We start from the raw sequence: 20716 nt of genomic DNA, 5'->3' as shown, positions 1-20716 counted from the left end.
GTAAAAAATTATGTCGTCACATCTTAGCCCACAGGTAAAACAACTTTTCTCGTGGTTCGCAGTAGTGAAACAATTTCTTTTTGGTAGAAAATTTTCTTCTACTTTATTTTCCCCCCAAAGATATTTCCACTGCTCAGGAATACTTCTCGCCAGATTTCTGTTTTCTAAAAGATTTCACAAGCAGACTGCTGGCTGCCAATGAAGGTGCTGTAGCTAATATGCTCATTACATTGCATTGCTAACAAAAACTGATTAACACATTCGGTGCAAAGTGACATATCTATTCCATATCCCATGGGCACAGAAAATGATGTTTCCCCCCCAAATTACCTGTTCCCCTCTTTTTACAAGCCCCAAATGTTAGCTAGTATACATGCTAATATTGGTAAACAAACCCAATAGCAACTGGTAGGACACCATATGTCTAAAGCTCTAAAATTGTATTCAGATTTCAGTTTTCAGATTTTGATACTAAGTGTTAGTAGGTGGGAGGATCAAAGGTGAAGACTAGGAATGGTTAGGCCAACCACCAATACTACTGGAAAAAAACCCAAACTACATGTCTGTCAGTGGGGTTAGCAGAATCATCACCACACACAATAAAAGACAACGCATTAATTTATTCTGGCTTACAAAAGATAATGTATTTTCACTCAATAATAATAGCTAACATTGAGCACTTACTATGTGTCACTGTTCTAAATATTTTATATGCATTATTTACTTCAGTCCTCACAATAACCCAGTGGACTAGGTATTATTATCATCTCCATTTTATAGATCATTTTTCAAATCAAATGCAAGCTCTTTATCACTGCCTTTAAAATCTCCACCAAATGTTCTCAACTTCCACTATATCCCCTCTTCTTGCCATTCCAGTCCTCATTTCTTACTTAAAAACTTGACTGATATATCTCATATATCCTTTCTCATATGAAATGAGCAGTTTTCTTCTCTAGCCAGCTTCTTTCTCCTCCCTTACTACCACGGAAGTTTTCTTCATGAAAATGTTCTCACTTAACCCCTTCCTCACATGCTTATTAAAAGTGACCACTATAGAAGTACATAGAGTAAAAAGTGAGTACCTACCCCCAAAAAAGGGAACACCTCAACAGCACTCCTTAACATTTTACAAAAATACGAATATTCTATATTTATTGTCCTATAACGTGACTTTAAAAAAAGTTAACAATGGACATCTTTCTACATCAGCAAATAAAGATTCATTGCATTCCTAATAGCTTAATGGTATTCCGTTGTATGGACCCACCATACATTACTTAACCAGTCCCTAACTGACAGACATCATTTTTTTGCAGGAACAAACAATGCTATAAAGAAAAACTTTGTACTCATATTTTTCATGCACGTGTATAAATATATCTATAGGTCAAATTTCTAGAAGTGGAATCTCTGGGTCACTGGGTATGCACATTTAAAATTCCAACAGACATTGCAAATTTACCTTCAAGGGAACTTATGTTCCCATCAGTAGTGTGTGAGAATTCCAATTTCCCCACATCCTCATCACTACTAGCTATCATCAACTTGTTTAATCTCTTCATCTAATAGGTAAAAAAGTGGTACTTATGCTTTATGTTATGTTTATTTAAATGAGTAGAATTAGAATTTATAGCTTAAATAGGTTTGGAACTTATTATTAGCTGTAGGCTAAGCTGAATGGCCTATGGAGAAAAAATATAATTCAAGAAGCACATTAACAGTATAACTAGGGAGACTGGTAATGTTTAACCAATTTGGAATTTTAGCATGGAGTGGACAATGACGCCATCACAGATGAGTTTGATCTCTTCACTAAAGCACGATCCTTACCTTTCACTTGAAATTCACTGCTATCAGTTCTTCACATTATGCCATATATTTTTGAAATGTTTCTTTTAAAAGAGTATATTCAACTTCCTAGTCATACATTCACTTTCTTATTTTTACTTTCTCACAACACCCCTGTGTGATCAGGCCACTTTGATATTTTACTTTTTCATATGTTGTTTATTAATCTGACCTTTGACCTCTTTTAGATGTTAAAGCACAAGAGTGTAATCAATATCTAACCATGAACATCCAATATAATTAAGACAATTGATACAGGTGGTTAGAACATAGAAAAAGGAGAGTAAAAAAAGTAAATGTTAGCAATGGCCAACCATAGAAACATTCTACATTCTAGATTATGAAAACAAAACACTAACAGAGCCCCACATACTCAGTGAACGCTAACATAAATGAGATGCCCTCTGTTCATGAACGCTGATTCACTGTCAAAGGCTACATGTCTATGATTACAATGCTACTAGCAACGATGGTTGAACTGAGCTATTCACACATTTTCTCACCTGATTTTCTTTGTGGCCACCTCCAGGTAACAATTTTTGTCAGGGAGACTCTAATTAGCTCTAACAGGGATTTTGACCTTATTATCCCGATAAATTAGTATCCATAACTGAAAAAATAAGTACCACAAATTATCTAGCATTCTAGAAAGGTTTTGGCTCAGAACTGATAAATCAGTAAACCCCTCTCTGCCCTTCAATTCTCAATTTAAATTTATATTCTTCACAGAACAAACTGATACTTAAGACTTTATTTCAAAGTCAAAAGCTCTTGCTACATTAACATGCCCACATGGCCTATCTGAGTGAACACATGACAGATACTACACATCATCTTTTCCATGTCAGAGACTGAAAGACAGAGACAGAGTGGGGGCAGGAAAGAGCAGAACACCAATGTGACAAAGTGCTAAAGGCAAGCTGTAAACTGTCTTTTGGTCACTCAGGCTGCATTTTGAAAAAGCTGACGGAAAAGTAGGGCCTATCTTTCCTTTGGAGAGAATCAACTGTCATATAAAAGCATCTTCCTAACTCACTAGCAACAGTGCTGCCCTCCCACCCCTCACATAACTTGCCCAGCTAGAGAAGCACTGCTGGTTTCTAAAGACAATGACAAAAAGCTCTGTATTCTGTCGATGGGAGGGAGCAGTGAAGACCAGCTTCCTGGGCTCTAAACTATGCCAGACTGCCCTGCTAATCCCCCCTAAATCCCACAGTGTTGGGGTGGGGGTGGGGGTGAGGGTGGGAGACAGAATAGAAAACAATCCAAAGTTGAATCAAGGGCAGTAGCTCTGGATTATAAGAGGTCATAACATTTCTGTTTGAATGAGGGAGGGAGCGGGGGACGGTGTGGCAGGGGAAGGGCAGATACAAAAGCCTGTATGTTTATAAAAATACAACACAAAAATAAATTTTATCCCTGATCCTTCTGATATGCTAACCAACATCTGTCCCTGATCATTTGCCAGCCCAGGCTGCATAGAAGGCACAGAGTAGCAGGCATTTTCACACAGCGAGGCTGAAAGAGATGTTACTAGAGTGTAAATTACTAATTAGCTCAAAAGAAGAAGAGAGAGAAAATACCTGTCACAGAATGCTGTTTACAACTTGACACATAATAAAAACAACCCTGAAAATTTCAGAAGAGTGTCTTACTTTTCAGACTTCTATTAACATGTAAATGGCAAAGGAACAGTATTATAGTCTTTAAAAACTGCCCATGTCTCAGGAACAATAACACACGACTGGAAAGAATGCTTTCCAAATAATCTGTAATTTTCTCATCCTATGAGAGCAAAGTGTTTTTCATTATTACAATCAGCTTTAATACAGAGCGATATTTCATAGCTTTGATGATCACCTAACGGAGGAGGGGAGGTGGCTTCAACTGCTGTATTTTACATTTGTCGGAATCCAGTTAATAATCCTTTCACTGAAATCAGACAGGCCTCATTCTGCAGGTCATGCCTTTATCAAACAGACAGGCCACCATTTTAATAAAGACCGAGGATGAGCTGGAGGGGCAATGGGAATGGGGGTCAGTGAAATCTCCTTATATCACGACAACTGAAAAGACTCCACAAATTTCTGTTAATTTTGGGGGGAGGTAACAGAATGTTAAGATATTTATATTCGTCTCCTTACCATAAGGCAAACCTACTTGTATTAATTGCAAGCAATATTCCTCAGGCAGTCTACTTTACACTTAGATCTTTTCCAGTTCCTTGAAGCAACATAAGGATCTTTAGGTAAAATATGTATTTTACCTACATATGTCTCAGTCATGGTGTTGAACAGCGCTGTGGCTCCTGTTTTCACATAATAATCACCCATACATCATCAAGAACTAGCATATACTGAGGACCCACTGTGTGTGGCCACATCATGCCAGGCGCTAAGGAGGTCCCCTACAAAAGGGCAGACCACGACAGTTTTTGCTAATGAGGGATGTTTTTCAAAATACAGTGAAGACAACAAACCATAAAATGACAAAATCCACTCCAAATCCAACCTCGAGATTCCTTTGCTTCACATGCTTGACTAAAATCAAACATATACCAACTTGCTGATATACTCAAAACAGTCTTCCCTTTTCTTTTTAAAAGTAAGGCCTTGATACCCATTTTTTTTCAAATTTACTTGTTTAAATATATGCACATGAGAGAAAATGATAAAGTAAATGGGGCAAAATAAAAAGCAATTCGTGAATTTGAAGAAGGGTATATAGAAGTTCCTTGTATCATTTTTGCAACTTTTCTATAAGGTTTGAAACATTGTAAAAAAATCCAAAGTCAGAAAAAAATTGAGTAGTAACAAAAAAGCTTTCTGCTAGGGTTGTTATGAGTTTCAAACAATTTACCTACTTAGTTCATGCTGGGCACTTAGAAACCCTAATTATTAGTTATTTTGAAAAATGAGTGGGTTGGGGCTTCTTTGGTGGCACAGTGGTTAAGAACCCACCTGCCAATGCAGGTGAGACGGGTTCAAGCCCTGGTACAGGAAGATTCCACATGTCGTGGAGCAACTAAGCCCGTGCGCCACAACTACTGAGCCTGCGTGCCACAACTACTGACGCCCGCGCACCTAGAGCCCGCAACGAGAAGCCACCGCAATGAGAAGCCCGCGCACCGCAACGAAGAGTAGCCCCCACTCTCCGCAACTAGAGGAAGCTTGCGCGCAGCAAAGATGACCCAATGCAGCCAAAAATAAATACATTAAAAAAAATAAAAAAAGAGTAGGTCAATTGTAACAAATGAACCACTTCGATGAGGGATGTTGATAACGGGGTGGGGGGAGGCTATGCATGTGTTGGGGCAGGGAAATCTCTGTACCTTCCCTTCAATTTTACTGTGAACCTAAAACTGCTCTAAAAAAATTAAAGTCTTAAAAAAAAAGTGAATCAATTATTTAAGCAAATTAAAGCATGAATAAATAGTATTTAGTATGTTGCTTGCATAGGCACACATAAAGAGAAGATAGAAAAAATCAGCAAGAGTCTGAACAGATTTTGCCTATGGATAGCCACACTGAAATCTGAGTTCCATTTTTTCCTCAATGGGCAATAATCTCTCATCTGCAAACCTGTATGGACTTGTTATATATCATACAGGTTTGCAGATGAGAGACTGTTGCCCACTGAGGAAAAGTCCAGGGCCTTTTTCTAGCTAAAAAGGTAATTCATTAAACTGTGATGCAATTAGGCATTTTATTGATTTGGGGTTGTTTTGTTTTATAAATACAATTTTGCAACAAAAAATTACAAGCATGTAAGAACCGTGATGTAATCTTTGCATGAAATATGGCCCTTATTGGTATCTGTCCCAGGTTCCAATCTAGGAAGGAACTGAGAAACAGTTAATAACAGAACCATAGGGCTAATTTAAGGATTGGCAAACAAAACTGGTTAGGGTTAAAATAATGCGGAGAAAAGCATGGTGGGGGATCATTTCACAACAGTCAAGCAGAGGTAATACAGAAGCAGACTGCCCACAAAATGCCAAGGTTCAAATCCCACCCCCACCTTATTCTACTTTATAAACTAAAAAGAAAGATTAAATGTATCATTTAGTTACTACTTGACCAAAAAAAACAGCATTATCTGTACTATAAGATTATCAACTATCAAACAAGTAGCTGTAGAAAGGTCTGAATATAACCCCGGGCAAGTCATTTAATCTCAAGGAGCCTGTATTTCAACACATGTAAAATGGGAACAGTAATAGTGCTGGCCTCATTGGATTGCTGTAAGAAGTAAGTGAGTTACAATCTGCAAAGAGCTTACAACAGCGTCTGGCACAAAAGCACTATACATGGGTAGCTACTATTACTGAGTTTACAAAGAAATAGGGTCTTCTTAATACTATAGTAAGCAGGTATTTTTACTCAAAAATCAAGAATGGGGCAAGAGAGAACAAACAAATATTGTACTGTGTTCTGCTTAGACAGAAGACACTGTCCTTATAGAGAAAATAATTAAATGCTGGAAAACAGTACCTACAAAGGTTGCCACATTACCTGTGAAGATTTACACAAATAGGATACATTTTTATCTACCTGGAATGATTTAAGTGGGATACTGACTGAAGTTGAAGGATAAACTAGAGGTCCTTTCAAGGTCTCTTCCCATCCAAAGAATCTACAATTAACCAGAAAAACATTTAATTATGTACAACCTACTTGTTGAATATATAAACTTACAAGTTTTTGGCTTAGGGACTTCTCTGGTGGCACAGTGGTTGAGAATCTGCCTGCCAACGCAGGGGACACAGGTTCAATCCCTGGTCCCAGAAGATCCCACATGCCGCAGAGCAACTAAGCCTGTGCGCCACAACTACTGAGCCTGCATGCCACAACTAGTGAAGCCTACGAGCCTTAGGGCTCACATACCGCAACTACTGAGCCTGCATGCTGCAACTACTGAAGCCCATGCACCTAGAGCCCGTGCTCCGCAACAAGAGAAGCCACCGCAATGAGAAGCCCGCGCACCACAACAAAGAGTAGCCCCCGCTCGCCACAACTTGGGAAAGCCCACGGTCAGCAACGAGGACCCAATGCAGTCAAAGAAAAGTTTTCCGCTTAGCAAATAAGATTGTAGTCAAAATAAAGTAAATTGAGTAGAATTCTACTTGATGAACAAAAGAAGATAAAGCTTAAATTTATCACTGGATTCCTTATTGATAAATAGTATTATTTGTACTAAAAGATTGTCCATTTTCAATTTTAGAAATATCAACTGAGGGACTTCCCTGGTGGTGCAGTGGTTAAGACTCCACGCTCCTGGGGCTTCCCTGGTGGCGCAGTGGTTAAGAATCCGCCTGCAAATGCAGGGGATACAGGTTTGAGCCCTGGTCCGGAAAGATCCCACATGCCGCGGAGCAAGTGAGCCCGCGCGCCACAGCTACTGAGCCTGCACTCTAGAGCCCGCGTGCCACAACTACTGAAGCCCACATGCCTAGAGCCCGTGCTCCGCAACAAGAGAAGCCACCGCAATGAGAAGCCCACACACCACAACGAAGAGTAGCCCCCACTCACTGCAACTAGAGAAAGCCCACGTGCAGCAACGAAGACCCAACGCAGCCAAAAGTAAATAAATAAAATAAATAAATTTATATATATATATAAAAAGACTCCACGCTCCCAATGCAGGGGACCCAGGTTCAATCCCTGGTCAGGGAACTAGATCCCACATGCACACTGCAACTAAGGAGCCCATGAGCCACAACTAAGGAGCCCACCTGCCGCAACTAAAGACCCAGCCCAACAAAATAAATAAATACATGAATAAATAAATTTTTTTTAAAAAGAAATATCAACTTAGAAATAACCACTCACAACAAGAAGTGGTGATTTAACACACTATGGCAGCATACAGAAACAATAGATAAGACCCAAATGGACTTTCCCTTTGTTTAGCTTATAGTTTATATTTTCTTCTTCATCATTATCAAATAAGTCTAAAATAATTTATGTAAAGATATCAGGTACAAAACAATTACATTATAAAAATGGCGGGACTTCCCTGGTGGTCCAGTGGGTAAGACTCCACGCTCGCAGTGCAGAGGGTCCAGGTTCAATTCCTGGTTGGGGAACTAGATCCCACATGCATGCCACAACTAAGAAGCCTGCATGCCACAACTAAGAGTCTGCATGCTGCAACAAAGACCTGGTGCAGCCAAAATAAATAAATAAATATTTATAAATAAATAAATATGGCAATACCACACACAGAGCACAACCTATTAGCAATGCCAGACATACCTAGAAATGAAGGGAACATGCGCACACATCTCACAGAAACAGGTGCCTCATAGCAAAGTTACTCTTCAGCTTGAAAGTTAACATTTCAGACTAATCCTCTTGAAACTTAGAAGGAAAAATAGTAATTTTTTAAAATCCTGTTAAACTGCTAAATCAATCTAGTCACCCTGAACACCTCTCAACAGAATCTAGAATCCATGAACATAGCAGCTGCATCCAGAAAGATTTAAGATCCTAAATTATTAAAATACATTAATAACCAATGTCTCTGATATCCACTAATCAAAATCTAATCTTTGCTAACTATCACAGATGCTATCAACCATTTGATCTTTGCCGTTTATACAAATACCCACAAAACAGCAGCAATCCAAAATTTACACAACTTTGAAGAAAAAGCATCTTTGTGTAACTGAATGTACACTAACGAAATAACCTCAAATAAGTCTCGAGAATAGTTTGCATTTTTTTCTTAAGTACATTATATGCTATCTTTGCCACCATCAAATGCAAATAATCATTCATATTCTTAGCTAAATGTAAAAGCTTCAGGATAAAAATCATCAAAACAAAATACTTGGTTAAGAATAACCTAAATTTTGTCCCAAATTTCTTATCTTCCTTTTAATTTCCAAAAGTGTCTTAAAAATCAAAAGCTTCTTCTAGAAAATATTAATCTTTTTCATTCACAACTACAAAACAGAAGAGGCAGTGGAGCTGTCCAAGGCTCCAGCTTGCATTATCTTAGAGGTTTTTTCATGATAAAAATTACCCATAAACCCATTATTTAACCTAAAAGGTAAGTCCCACTCTAAAATCCTCTACTATTCTAAACCTCCCTTTCTTTATTCTATTTTTGTTAAATGGGTGAGTTCCCTACTACAGTATAAAGAGTCCCACACAAAGCTAAAGGTAGCTTAGGAACTAGGTGTCCTCACTGCCCCGATTTAAATGTCATCCCCGGCAAACTTCCCTGGTTGGCTATTCGCCTTTCTCTGAAATGATTTCTCAATATTCTCCAGCCACCAAAAACAATTAGGCAGAAATCTGGTTGATCAAACAAAACAAAAAGATTTTCATCTTTCTCTATCTCAACAACAGTGTGTTCCCCATTGAAAATGAAAAGGCTATCGATAAAGCACTGCCCAGTGCTTGTCATTTATCACACTGCTACAACACAACACTGTCACACCAGACAGGCACAACCACACTGGAAATACAACCCATTTCCCCATTATCACAACACTGGTGAAATGCAGAGCTTCTCGGCACCCAGTTGATGCTTCATCATTCATACATGAACAAAATCAAATCAAAATGGGTCTCATCTTTTCAAAGTGGACATGAAAAGTCGATTTAAAAAGCCATGAAAGGTGGAAGCAGATTCAAGATTCCCTGAAGAGAGAAAGAGGTTTCTGGAATATCCTACTTTCATGGACAAAAGGACTCACAGTTTCAACACACTCACAGTTCTCTTCTCAACAAAGAATTCCTTTCCTTCACCCCCTACCTCCACTGTTACTTTTTGGTTTTTGCTCCTATCTCTAGGTCTCTTTGCACTCACCATGGTTCCTCCTCTTCTGCACCAAAGGCTCCCTACACTTGATCCTTCACTACAGCGTCTCTGCCCTGATCCACGAGGACCTTCTGGAGCATCTCCCCCAACTGCACACTTAATTCCCACCCCTGTGCAGTCTACCCCAGCTCTACATCCATCAGGCTTCCCCAAGCTGCCCTTAACCCTGTTCTCTTCCCTCACTCCCCATCTCATCCTTTAAATCCTGGGGCCCACCTCTTCCTTGCTCCTCTGCTGGTCCGCTTTACACCCTGTCTCTTAACCTCCCTGTTTGTACCTTGGATCTTGCTGAACCTCGTCAGTTAACACAATTCCCCAGTTATCCTGTCCCAGACCGTCATCACTTCTCACACCCTCACCCTCTTCTCCTTTCAGCTTTCTGGTCCCCGAATTGTCCTACAAACGCCCCATCTCTCATCTCTATTTCCTTTCACCCTTCCACTCCCACCGCACTTATTCCTAACTCCACCTGGTTCTAGTCCAGTGTCTCATTCCCCCCCCTCACTTTCAAGAATTTACACCCACTGCCCACCCACTAACCCATACCTTTCTCAGAACCTCGCAGTTCCCACCCACCGCCGGTCCTAGACCTTCAGCTCATCTCGCTCTGCACTAGTTCACACCCTTGTCACGTCTGGCTCTTAATCACTCTCTCTCCTCTACTCCCAACTACTACCCCAGCTCTGCCCCTCCTTGCCTTCCACTTGCAACACTTACCCCAGTAACCCTCACCCCACTACCATCCCCTTCAGAGCTTTCCCCTCCAAACCCCTTCTCTCACACCTAAGCCGAGGAGCCGTCTTCCTAGGCTCTGTCTTCCTAACCTCACTCCCGGCCCGGCTTCCTTATCACCCACCCTGGGTTTTGCCTCCTTCCAACCTCCTTGGCTGGCTTTTTCTCACTCCTCTCCCTGCCTTCTAACCCTTTCTCCCCTTAATCCTCCTCGTCTCATTCACAGACCCGTTCCCCCCAACCGTTCCCAAGCCTTCCTTCCCTTCTCCCCTCAAAGCTTTTACCCCAAACCCAGCGGTCGCCCACCCCGCCAAAATAAAGGGCCGACCCTCCCGGACAGCCGGCTCTCGCCTCCCGCCGGCCCTCGCCCCAGGCGCCCCCAGCTCGCCGGCGCCGCGGTCCCGCCCCCTGCCGCCGCTCCTCCCGCCCGTGAGGCGCGCGCCGCCTTTGTCGCCCCTCACCCGGTGTGTGAGGTTTTGCTTCTTTAAAGGGGAGGGCCAGTGTGCCGGAGACTCCTGTCCCCGCCTCCGAGTCCCAGAATGGGCTCCCTGGCCGTCGCGCCCTCCCCGGTCCTCGTCCCCCCACCCCCTGGAGCTATCCCCTTTGCTGCCTCCCCACCTCCTCCGCCCCCTCCCCTGACCCCCCTCTATTTACCGCCATCATCAGCACGCGCGAGCTGTCACCAGGGCGCGAGACAACCGAACACGGCCCCGCCCCCTGCCCACCCATTGGCCCGCCCGCCGGAGCCCCGCCCCCGGGCCCCGCATTGCGCCAACGGCGCAGCGCTGGGCCCTGACCCGACACAGACATCCCCTCCGAGGGTTCGCGCCGCGGCTGCCAAGTTTAGGGTTAGCCACCGACGCGCGGCCGATTTGAGCCTGCCGTAAGGGGCGGCGGCGTAGAGGGGCGTTGTGAATCGCGGGTCGAAGTTTGGTTGAAGCACAGGAGGGTAAATAAGGAGGTTTCCAGACAAAGAGACTCTTAAAGGTACAGAGTCTTACGCCTGTCCCTCCTCCTTAAAGGGCCAGAGACTCACCCGAGCCCATCTCCGCCCCCTTCTCCCCAGCCCATTAGCCCGCGGGAACGGTAAAGGAATTTTACGATAGCTCCCCGCACTTCTTTTGGATGGAGCGTCTTTGACATCGCTTCCCAATGCCAAGGGGAAAAGCCTTTCTCATTATCCCGTCTAGGTTTTTGTTTTGTTCTGGTAAAAGACTATTATTTTTCAGTGTCCGAAAGATGCAGCTTCCGAACTGTGGGGTTTCCTGAGGCAGCTTTTGCAAAAGTTACTATTGGCTCCCAGGCGAGTGAGCACGTGTCTGACTTTTGCCACTGATGACCCAGTCGGAATTCAGCTGTTTTATGGAAATCCCCCTAAGAGTTTCGCTGCTGTAAACTGAAGTTCAGCAGATCGTGGGGATGGAGACCCCAGGTAAATAGAACAGCGGTTATTTCTACAAATCTTCTCAGTCTAAGAAAAGGCTTCCTTCCCGAGCAGCCTCTTGGGTGCATTGCCCTGACACAGCTTGGGATGGGGGGGCTTCCTCCAAATAAGACCAACAGTTACATCACCCAACGCAAGGCTAACAAAACAGGTAAAGGCTTACGTTTAAGTACAAGGGCAAGGAAAAGAAATAAACATATGTGTTACCACCTACACTGGCTCAAAGCTACACACCTGTAAATATGAAATAGAGAAGCAACAAAAGCCAAAGAACAACAAATAAAATAAGAAGGGGGAAACAGCATGTGCACGTGTAAGCAAGAATCTACAATGCCCGGAGCCAAACCTGTGAAAACATTTCCAAACTTAGGCTTTTAAGACTTGACGAAAGGAGAAGACCTAGTGGTTGACTGATTTGGTGAGGATTTGCCACGTGGATCAAGAGCTCAGAGTTAGACCTAAAATTTAGCATTCCCTTTGCTGTCTAACACCTTTAACATAATTTTCTTTAAGGAATTCTTACCTTACATTATAAGTCATCTATTTTCTCCTCTTACTCCCCAGCCCCTCGAGAAAATTCTTGGAGAATAAAGATTGGATCTTATTCAATGTTATTTCCCTAACAAAGTACGTGACACCATTATAGGTGCTTTTTTGAGTGAAGTATTTTGGAGCCACTTAAGACTTCTGAAGGAAGGGGTGCTCTCAAAATAGCAATGGGGGTGGTGATTCTCAGTGCTGTGAGTATGTATTAGACCAGTGGTTCTCAAAAGTGTGGCCTGCGGAGCCGTGGTAGCTACAGACTTTTTTCAGGAGGGTCCCTGAAATCAAAACTATTTTCATAGTAATAAGATATTACTTGCCTTTGTCACTGTGATGACATTTGCACTAATGATACAAAAGTCACAATGGGTAAAATTGCTGCTGCCTTATCACAAATCAAGCCAATGGCACTAAATTGTACTAGCAGTCAAGGTATTCTTCACTGCCACCCATTCACAGGAAAAAAATAATATCTGTGTCACTTTAAGGAAGTCCTTGATGAAGCACTAAAATAAAAACTATTTGTTTTATGTAAGAACAAATTTTTTCAATAATACTCCTCTATGTGATTAAGTGGCTGTAGGCATAAAGCACTTTTGTTCCTTACAATGTTTTTCTTGAGGAAAAGAACTTGTGCAATTTCTCTGAATTTTGAGCTGAAGTAGCAATTCATGCAATACCATTTTTACTTGGAAGAACAGCTAACAGATAAATTACAGTCATTCAGCCTTGGGTATCCGAAAGATACTTTCTCAAAAATAAACAAATGGAGCCTGACAGCATTGATCAAACTCAAGCTCTCAGGCAAAACTTAGAATTTTCGAAAACATATCTGCCACTGTGGGCTTAACAGCTTCCCAAGACTTTTCTGATGAGATTGGTGGTGATATTAATAGATATGGTTGTTTGATATTGCAAAATGAAATGTGTCCACATTTAAAAGATCTGCAGTATTTCCAAGATGACCAATGCATGATGCTACAAAATTGTGTATGGGTAAAAGATCCCTTCAAAGTGCAAAATAAACCAATGAATGTTAATATAATAGAGTACAAAAAGTTCACTGATAGAATTTGAGGTTCCACATTGCAACTAACCTTCAGCGGAGCTGTGATGTAGTATCAAAAAACATCCACAATTATCGGAAGACGGTATCACTATACTTCTCCCTTTTTCCAACTACACATCTGTGTGAGGTTGGATTTTCTTCATATTCTTCAACCAAACAACAAATTTCAACACACTGACTGCAGAAGCAGATATTAGAAGCCACTGTCTTCTATTATGTCAGACATTCAAGAGATTTGCAAAAATATAAAACAATGCCACTCTTCTAAATTTTTTCTTTGAAAAAAAAGTTATTTTTCATTAAAATATTTTCCTTATGTTAACATGTGATGTGTTTATTGTTACTTTTAAGTGAATTAATACTTTCATTTTTCATTATAAATGAGTTTTAATAAGGTAAGTACCAATAGATATAACCTACATAAACAAAAGCTCTCTGGGGTACTCAGTAATTTTTAAGAGCATCAAGGAACCCTGATACCAAAAAGTTTGAGAATTGTGTATCAGATGGAAGCAGAAAGAATAAGAAGCCTATTTTAGATAATTCAAATATGAAAAGGCTGTGCAAGATAGCCAACAAAAATGTTTTATTGTAGCTTCAGAGTTAAGAGCTTAGGTGGTTCATCAATGAGGAATGGAAAATAGAATCAGGAACACTGAACTTTCTTTAGACACAACTTTCTTCAGTCACCATATACACTGGCACCCAAAAAGCAGTTCAGAAGCAGGCACAACTAAGGCTTAGGGGTTGAGGGGAAACAGGGATGGATGTGTTACACAAAGAAAATATAGTCATTTCTACCCCACTCTTGTTTTTTTTTTTTTTTTAAAGCTCAGCTTCTTTTCCGTTAGGTTGTAGGAGAACAAGTAAAATCCCAACACTATGAGTAAATATTAAAAATATACTTCCATGCTCTAGAAATGGTCCCTACAACTGTGCTCACTGATCTCACTGATGACAAAAATACACCTGTATGATAGATACTTTCTCTGGACTCTCTCTCCACATTGCTTCTTCTCTATTACAACTATTTCCTTTGCACTGGAGGAGAATTTTAACCTGCTACCAAGCAGTAATAACCCTATAGCTTCCCATCTCAAACATCCTAACTATACACAATACCTTTAGCACCATTAAAAAGAAGCAAGAGGGCTTCCCTGGTGGCGCAGTGGTTGAGAGTCCGCCTGCCAATGCAGGGGACGCGGGTTCATGCCCCAGTCTGGGAAGATCCCACGTGCTGCGGAGCGGCTGGGCCCGTGAGCCATGGCCACTGAGCCTGCGCGTCCGGAGCCTGTGCTCCGAAACGGGAGAGGCCACAACAGTGAGAGGCCCACGTACCGCCAAAAAAAAAAAAAAAAAAAAAGAAGCAAGAGCAGTACAGAAAGAGGGCATCATTACTCCCACTACACAGATGAGATCCAGAAAGGCCAACGTGATTGAAGTTACCTGGCAAGTTAGGGACAGTACTATGGCTAGCACCCAGACATCTGTCTCCTAAAGCAGTGTTCTCTTCCATTTAGTAGGCTGCCTCAAAACACCTGTCACCTCCACATTCCTAGCCTTGCCTTTCCCACACAACAGATGTCCAATATTGACTTCTGCCTTTGGGACAATCTAGGATATACAAATGTGGTCCCTAAATTCTTTTTTAAAGCCTCCAAAGAAAACTCAGTAGAATTCAGATTAACCTTAAAAACAGGTCTATGCCATCTGATGGGACAGGGATATGTTAGGGAATAAAACAGAGACTACAAGAGAATTAGGAATCTTTGCCCCGAGAGTTCCAAGAATCCTTTTTTTTAACTTGCTAATTTCATCACAGAGGCAAGGAACTATTTCTCTGCCTCATCAATCACACCATCCTGAAAAATGAAAACACGCTCATTAAGCAAAATGCCACTACAACAGGATAATTTTCAGATCCCATGGAGTGTGTCATAATGGAAGAGTAACTCCTGGGGCACAAAAGAGTAGTATAAAGATTGCTTCACACATATTTGCTCCTACTCATTTCTGAGAGGTTGTGTGTATGTATATGTAGTGACAAGATGAGAAGCAGGAACCTATAGGAAAGAAAAGAGCAGGAACACAGTTCAGCTTCCCAGAAACTGACTGAAAGGCCTGAAGACCTATAAAATGAAGGAGGGAAATCCCGAGATGGGACCCGAGGTGAGGATTCAGAAGTCAGTGGAAGGTCTCGCTTGCAGTAAGTCAGCCGGATGTATGTCACACCTGATTTATCTTTGTCTTCCTGTTCTTTCCCTTCACAATGTACTCCCTTTAGAGATTCTTTTTTTGGGACCACAGATCTTTGAAATACTCTAATGAACCCTATAAATCCTATTCCCAGAAAACTGCACGTATACACAAAGCCGTGTCCACTTTCAAGGCATCTTAGGCCTCCTGAAGCTCCCCTAAGGGGCTGAGAACCCACAGTGCATTGAAGAGTCATGGCTTGCTCATACTATAGCCCTAACTAATGGTCTACTCCCTCATTAAGTACCACACAGTCTCCACAACCTGCAAGGGAAAGGACAGGTATGCTTTGCTTTGCTTTTTGTCTCAGAGGTAATGACAAAAATGAAATACACGGAGAACAGAGTTCCCTAGATGAGGCCAAGTTAATGCGGCATGATCTCTGGGAGGGAAGGTGTAAAGATGTGAATACTGAATGATGGTCAAACTGTGTGACCTCAAAGGTCCCTTCTAACCCAAGAGACTGATTTTGGAATGCTCTACACAATGGCAGAGTTCTCACCTTGGGGGAAAATCCCCTCCACAAGTGACTGAAGGCCAAAAACAGCAACTCCCCAGGAGAGGACCAAACTTGTAACCCAGCCGGTCGCCATTCCGCACAGCAACTGTGACCGGGGACTGCTGCCCAAGGTTCCCAGACAGCAGCAGATATGGAGAGGGAGGCTGTGGTGAGGGAAAGGCCACACATCATCCTGCCTGGCTCTAAATCCACTGTGAATGTCCTCAAAATGTTCAGCCTAGAGCCCTTCCCATATTTTAAGTCTCAACTTTTGACAGCTGGAGGACACGCTTCTGCTCCCCGCACCCTCCCTCCAGGATTCGGAGAGAAAACTTTTCACTCATCCTGAAGCCTGAGGAATGAACACTGGACACAGCGGGTTGGGGCAGAACTGGTGGTGGGGAGGAGTGGCCAGTCCCTAGGTATTCCCTCAGTGGAGCAGTGACACCAATACACAGTGGGGGACATGTGACAACTTGGTATTCAAGACCTGAGGAAGGCAAGCGGGAGGCAGCGTGGAAACAGGTACAGAGAATCAGAACAGCACAGGAGGAAAGAGCAGGAACTATCAATGGATACACAAAGTGGACGAAACTCAGTGTCTCCCCAAATTCTAGCATCCTCCTTCCTCCTCCAGATTTTGCCTTTTGCAGGTATCACCTGCACTATAACTTAACAGTTCCCTTTAAGCAGACTCTTCTTAAAAACCTTATTTACCCTCATCCTAAGACATGAAGTGCCAGTTATACTTTGCTCTGATGTACATTAGAATACGGCATAAGTACGGAAACAAAAATGTATTCCACATTCCACCTAAGATCACCTGGCACCACACAGAGGTCCAGGCGCCACCCTCTGTCACACGCTGGGAGCCACGAGTCCTGAGTCTGAAGTTTGGTCCTGACTCCAGCCTCACCTCTCAGCATGACCCCCCTGGGAGCCACCGCCTCCCCATCTTACAGTGAAGGAGAACCAGGTAAACTCCAAAGCTGCCCTGCATGGTTCTGACAGTCAAGGTTGGCAGGTTTCTATGTGACTCTGACAAAGGTACCCACCAAGGTGACATGTTAGCAGAATCCCAGAAGTGTCCTGGTTTCTGCTCTTTTGGGGTAGCTACAGACAGGGAGAGGGGTAAGGCATCCGGAAGCAAAGGAAGGAGTGACAGGAAGACAGTCTAGTGTAAAAGGAGGAATGTCAGATTTGAACCCAAAATACAACATCTCCATTTACTAGCTGAGTTTAAGTTTTTTTCATTTTTAGAATGAGGATAACCATGCCTCTTTTCCCTTTATACAAATGCTCCTCAACTTTCATTCAACCTGAACTTTCAAAAACTATACACCGACAACCCTAAACTACTCTTGAAAGCCCCATTCAGACTTACATACAAAAGCTGGATGACATTTGGGCCCTTCCCACTAGTTACCAGTTCAGTTTTGGCAACTTTGCTAGTGGAGTTGAATTTGCTAATTAAAAAATGTATTGCATTACCCGCCTTTTTTAGCAGTAAGTTTTCTTTAACTGACGCAAAGGACAAAGATGGACAAAAAGTGGCAATTCTTAAAGCCTGATCTGGTGTTTACTGGACTTAAATCTTGGTCAAATGTGTGCTCAAAATAAGGGAAAAGAACAAAAGTGAAGTATGCTGGAAATTTATGAGTCAAGATTATGTCTAAAAGGCACAGATAGTTAGGGAGTTTATACTACTTTTTTAGTTTTTAAGGAACCCCTCTTTATAATGCATAAGTCTGGGGTTATATTTACCACACTCAATTTCTATATATTTTCGGGAACACATTATGTTCAAAATGCTATCTCATCTCATAGAAAATTTGAGGCAGCCTACAGAAAAATACAAATAGATTAATCTAGACAAAAGCAAACATAAATCAGAAGGCCAAAAACATAAAAAAATCTCTGCATTTTATTATGTGTAAATAATATCTAAAACATACCTCCATTTAAAAAAGTAAAAACAAAGCAAAGAAACAAACAAGAAGCCAGGGGAAGGTGAGAACAAGAAACACAAATGACAGGTCCTACAGTTAGAAAGTTGAATTGAGCTTCCTGCCAGCCAAAGCTAAAAGGGAAACATGACCACTGCATGATTCTTGTTACAGAGGCTTTAGATCTGAGCACTTAGATCTGAAAACAATTTCTCTTTAGGTGCCTTCAATGAGGAACAGTATCCTTGAGGACAATACTGCAGTATGTACATTAATACATTTCCTAAGACCATCTCTGTGTATCTCAATGCTAGCTGGACTGAACATTCCTGCAGCAGGAGTGGGGTAGGGAGACAATGTAGGTCAAATGAGCAGCTTGGAGGCTCAAATGAGATGAGGAGAAAGAGCTCAGGAAAGCATGAAGCACAGTGTGAGTACGAGGTCAACTGTCTAACCCTAAGCTCTGGGCGCATGAGAACTGGAGAGGTCTTGATGCTGAGACTTAGGCAAGGGGTGTGGAAGTGACTTCCCATGTGACTAATCCAGCTGAAGTGGCTCTCGCATCAGCCCTATCACAGTCCAACTCATAAACGAATGGCTTGCTTACAGGGGTACTCTCTGCAAAGTAACAGCCAAGAACATTCCTGGGCACATCCATTGAGCTCCGTGTAACAGAGGCTACTAACTGGGTCCCCACATCCATTTTCTCCTTCATCTTTTAGTCACAGAACCCCCAGCGTTTTAACTGGGCACAAGACCACCCAAGTAAGAGGCTCTATGTCCCAGAGTTCCTTTCAGCAAGATGTGGCCAGAGTGATTTAAGCAACTCCAGGTCATGTCCTTTAAAAAAGAAACTGCTTTCTCTCTCTCTTTCCCCAGTGGAATGTGGACATGGAGCCAATGTCTACTTTGACTCACCCAAGGACAACACCCTAGGGGTGGCTAAACAAGACAGAAGGAAACCAAGTTCCTGATGACCCTGTGGAGTTCAATCTGCCCTGGACCATTTGATTACCTCTGTACTATTAGAAAAGAGAAAAATAAACTTCTAAGAGCCACTGTACTTTAGGTTCTCCTTGTTACAGCACCTTAGCCTGTGCCTTAATATAATTCACAACAGAATGGAAAGATGTCCAGAGGAAGACTTCAAAGGACTCAGGCAACACCCTAGAAAAGTGAACTCACAATTCACTTCAGCAAACAGGTCAGAAAATGATAACCATCAAGTAAGCTGTGCCTCTTACTCCTTTTCCAGGAGGGGCCCAGCCACATCCTTTGAGCAGAGGGAGAAGCCTTTATTACAGCCCAACCCAAACACAACCTGCAGCCTGTCCACTGTGGGCCTGGACCAAATCCCCAGTAGTTAGCAATACAGACTGCCTTCCCCACCCTCACGAGGCAGGGACACCCCCATCCTATCTTTTCCCTAAAGCAGGAAAGCTCCAAACTTCTCCACTCTTCGTAATTACTGTTCTTGAGGACAGGCCAAGTCCAGCTGAAACACCTGTCGGGGGGGCTGTGTGTGAGGGTCAGGGGAGGGGAGTCCAGAGCCCCAAAACAGAAGCCACAGCTGGGAACTAGAGAGGGAGGAAAACCTTCCCGTTTGCCCTGGGTTTCTGGGGTCCAGAGGCCTGAGGGTGCAGCACCTGCTCCTCCTGTGGAGTCCCCCTGGCGACAGCTCAGCCGGGCAGCTGCCAGTCACTAACGGATCCCCGCCACCGGCACCTGCTGCTGCTTGCGGATCTTGTTGAAGAGTTCCATGTACTGGACCATGGTGTCTGCTGGGCTGTAGACAGCGTCGTGCCTGTTCCCAAACACAGTGGGAGCCCCTGGGGTGTGGCTGCCTAGAAAGCTCTGCAGGAACTCGAGCAGCAGGCTCCAGCAGTCGCTAGCTACCACACAGGGGCCATACTCCACCTGGAGACCAGAAGAACAGAGACGGAGGGTAAGCGAGGGCCAGGACAGGTCGTCTGCTTCTCGTGCGCCTCTTGCCCCCCGTGCCCCTCTTTCCCAACCCTGAGGCAAAGACACACACCTTCTAGCACAGGGCTGCCCCGCAGGAAATATCCAACCCAAACACCAGGGATTCGACACACCCAGCATAGTTCCCTTTAGGCTCAGATAGTCTCATCTTGGGGTTATCAACCCACAGTCCTACGCACAAGACCCAGAAGCAGATTTAGGACCGTTTGAATTATCTCAGAACTATATAGTCCCAGCTATGCTGGATGCAGATTCATGGAGAGCTCAGGAAAATTCTGAGAGAGAAAATGAAGAGCAGGAGACAGAGTGAGTGTGTATGAGTGTGTGTGTGTGTGTGTGTGTGTGTGTGTGTGTGTGCGCGCGTGTGCGTGCTGGGGGGATCAGTAGGGGGTAAAGTAGACACATGTGCTCATAAGTCACTTCAAGACCAAACAATACTCCCTAAGTAGATAAAACCTGGGCTCTGACCTTAAGAAATGATTTCCCAACCCATGTGACAGGGGCCAAAGGACACATATCTTAGGCTTTCTCAGTTTCCTCTCCTAATTTTTCACTGGAGA

At 42.9% G+C, this 20716-nt stretch overlaps 1 protein-coding gene across 2 annotated transcripts in view; it reads right to left on the bottom strand.

Moving 5' to 3' along the window:
• Positions 1-20716, bottom strand: part of MED20 (mediator complex subunit 20) — a 43076-nt gene that overhangs the window by 13824 nt on the left and 8536 nt on the right. Inside the window, exon 4 of one of the 2 annotated variants that reach the window (XR_014297369.1) lies at positions 19820-20090. Coding sequence is in view for 1 of the 2 variants with exons in the window: in XM_082664589.1 (XP_082520715.1) it covers positions 19875-20090 (216 nt within the window). In the remaining variant the exon portion in view is untranslated. Of the gene's footprint in view, positions 1-19254; positions 20091-20716 lie in introns of those variants that run through there. The other variant, XM_082664589.1, reaches the window with a different exon arrangement.

Source organism: Grampus griseus, assembly GCF_964374135.1.
Source record: "Grampus griseus genome assembly, chromosome: 10".
Classification (NCBI taxonomy): Eukaryota; Metazoa; Chordata; class Mammalia; order Artiodactyla; family Delphinidae; genus Grampus; species Grampus griseus.
Note: the sequence above shows the minus strand (reverse complement) of the source record. Positions and strands in the feature narration are given on the sequence as shown.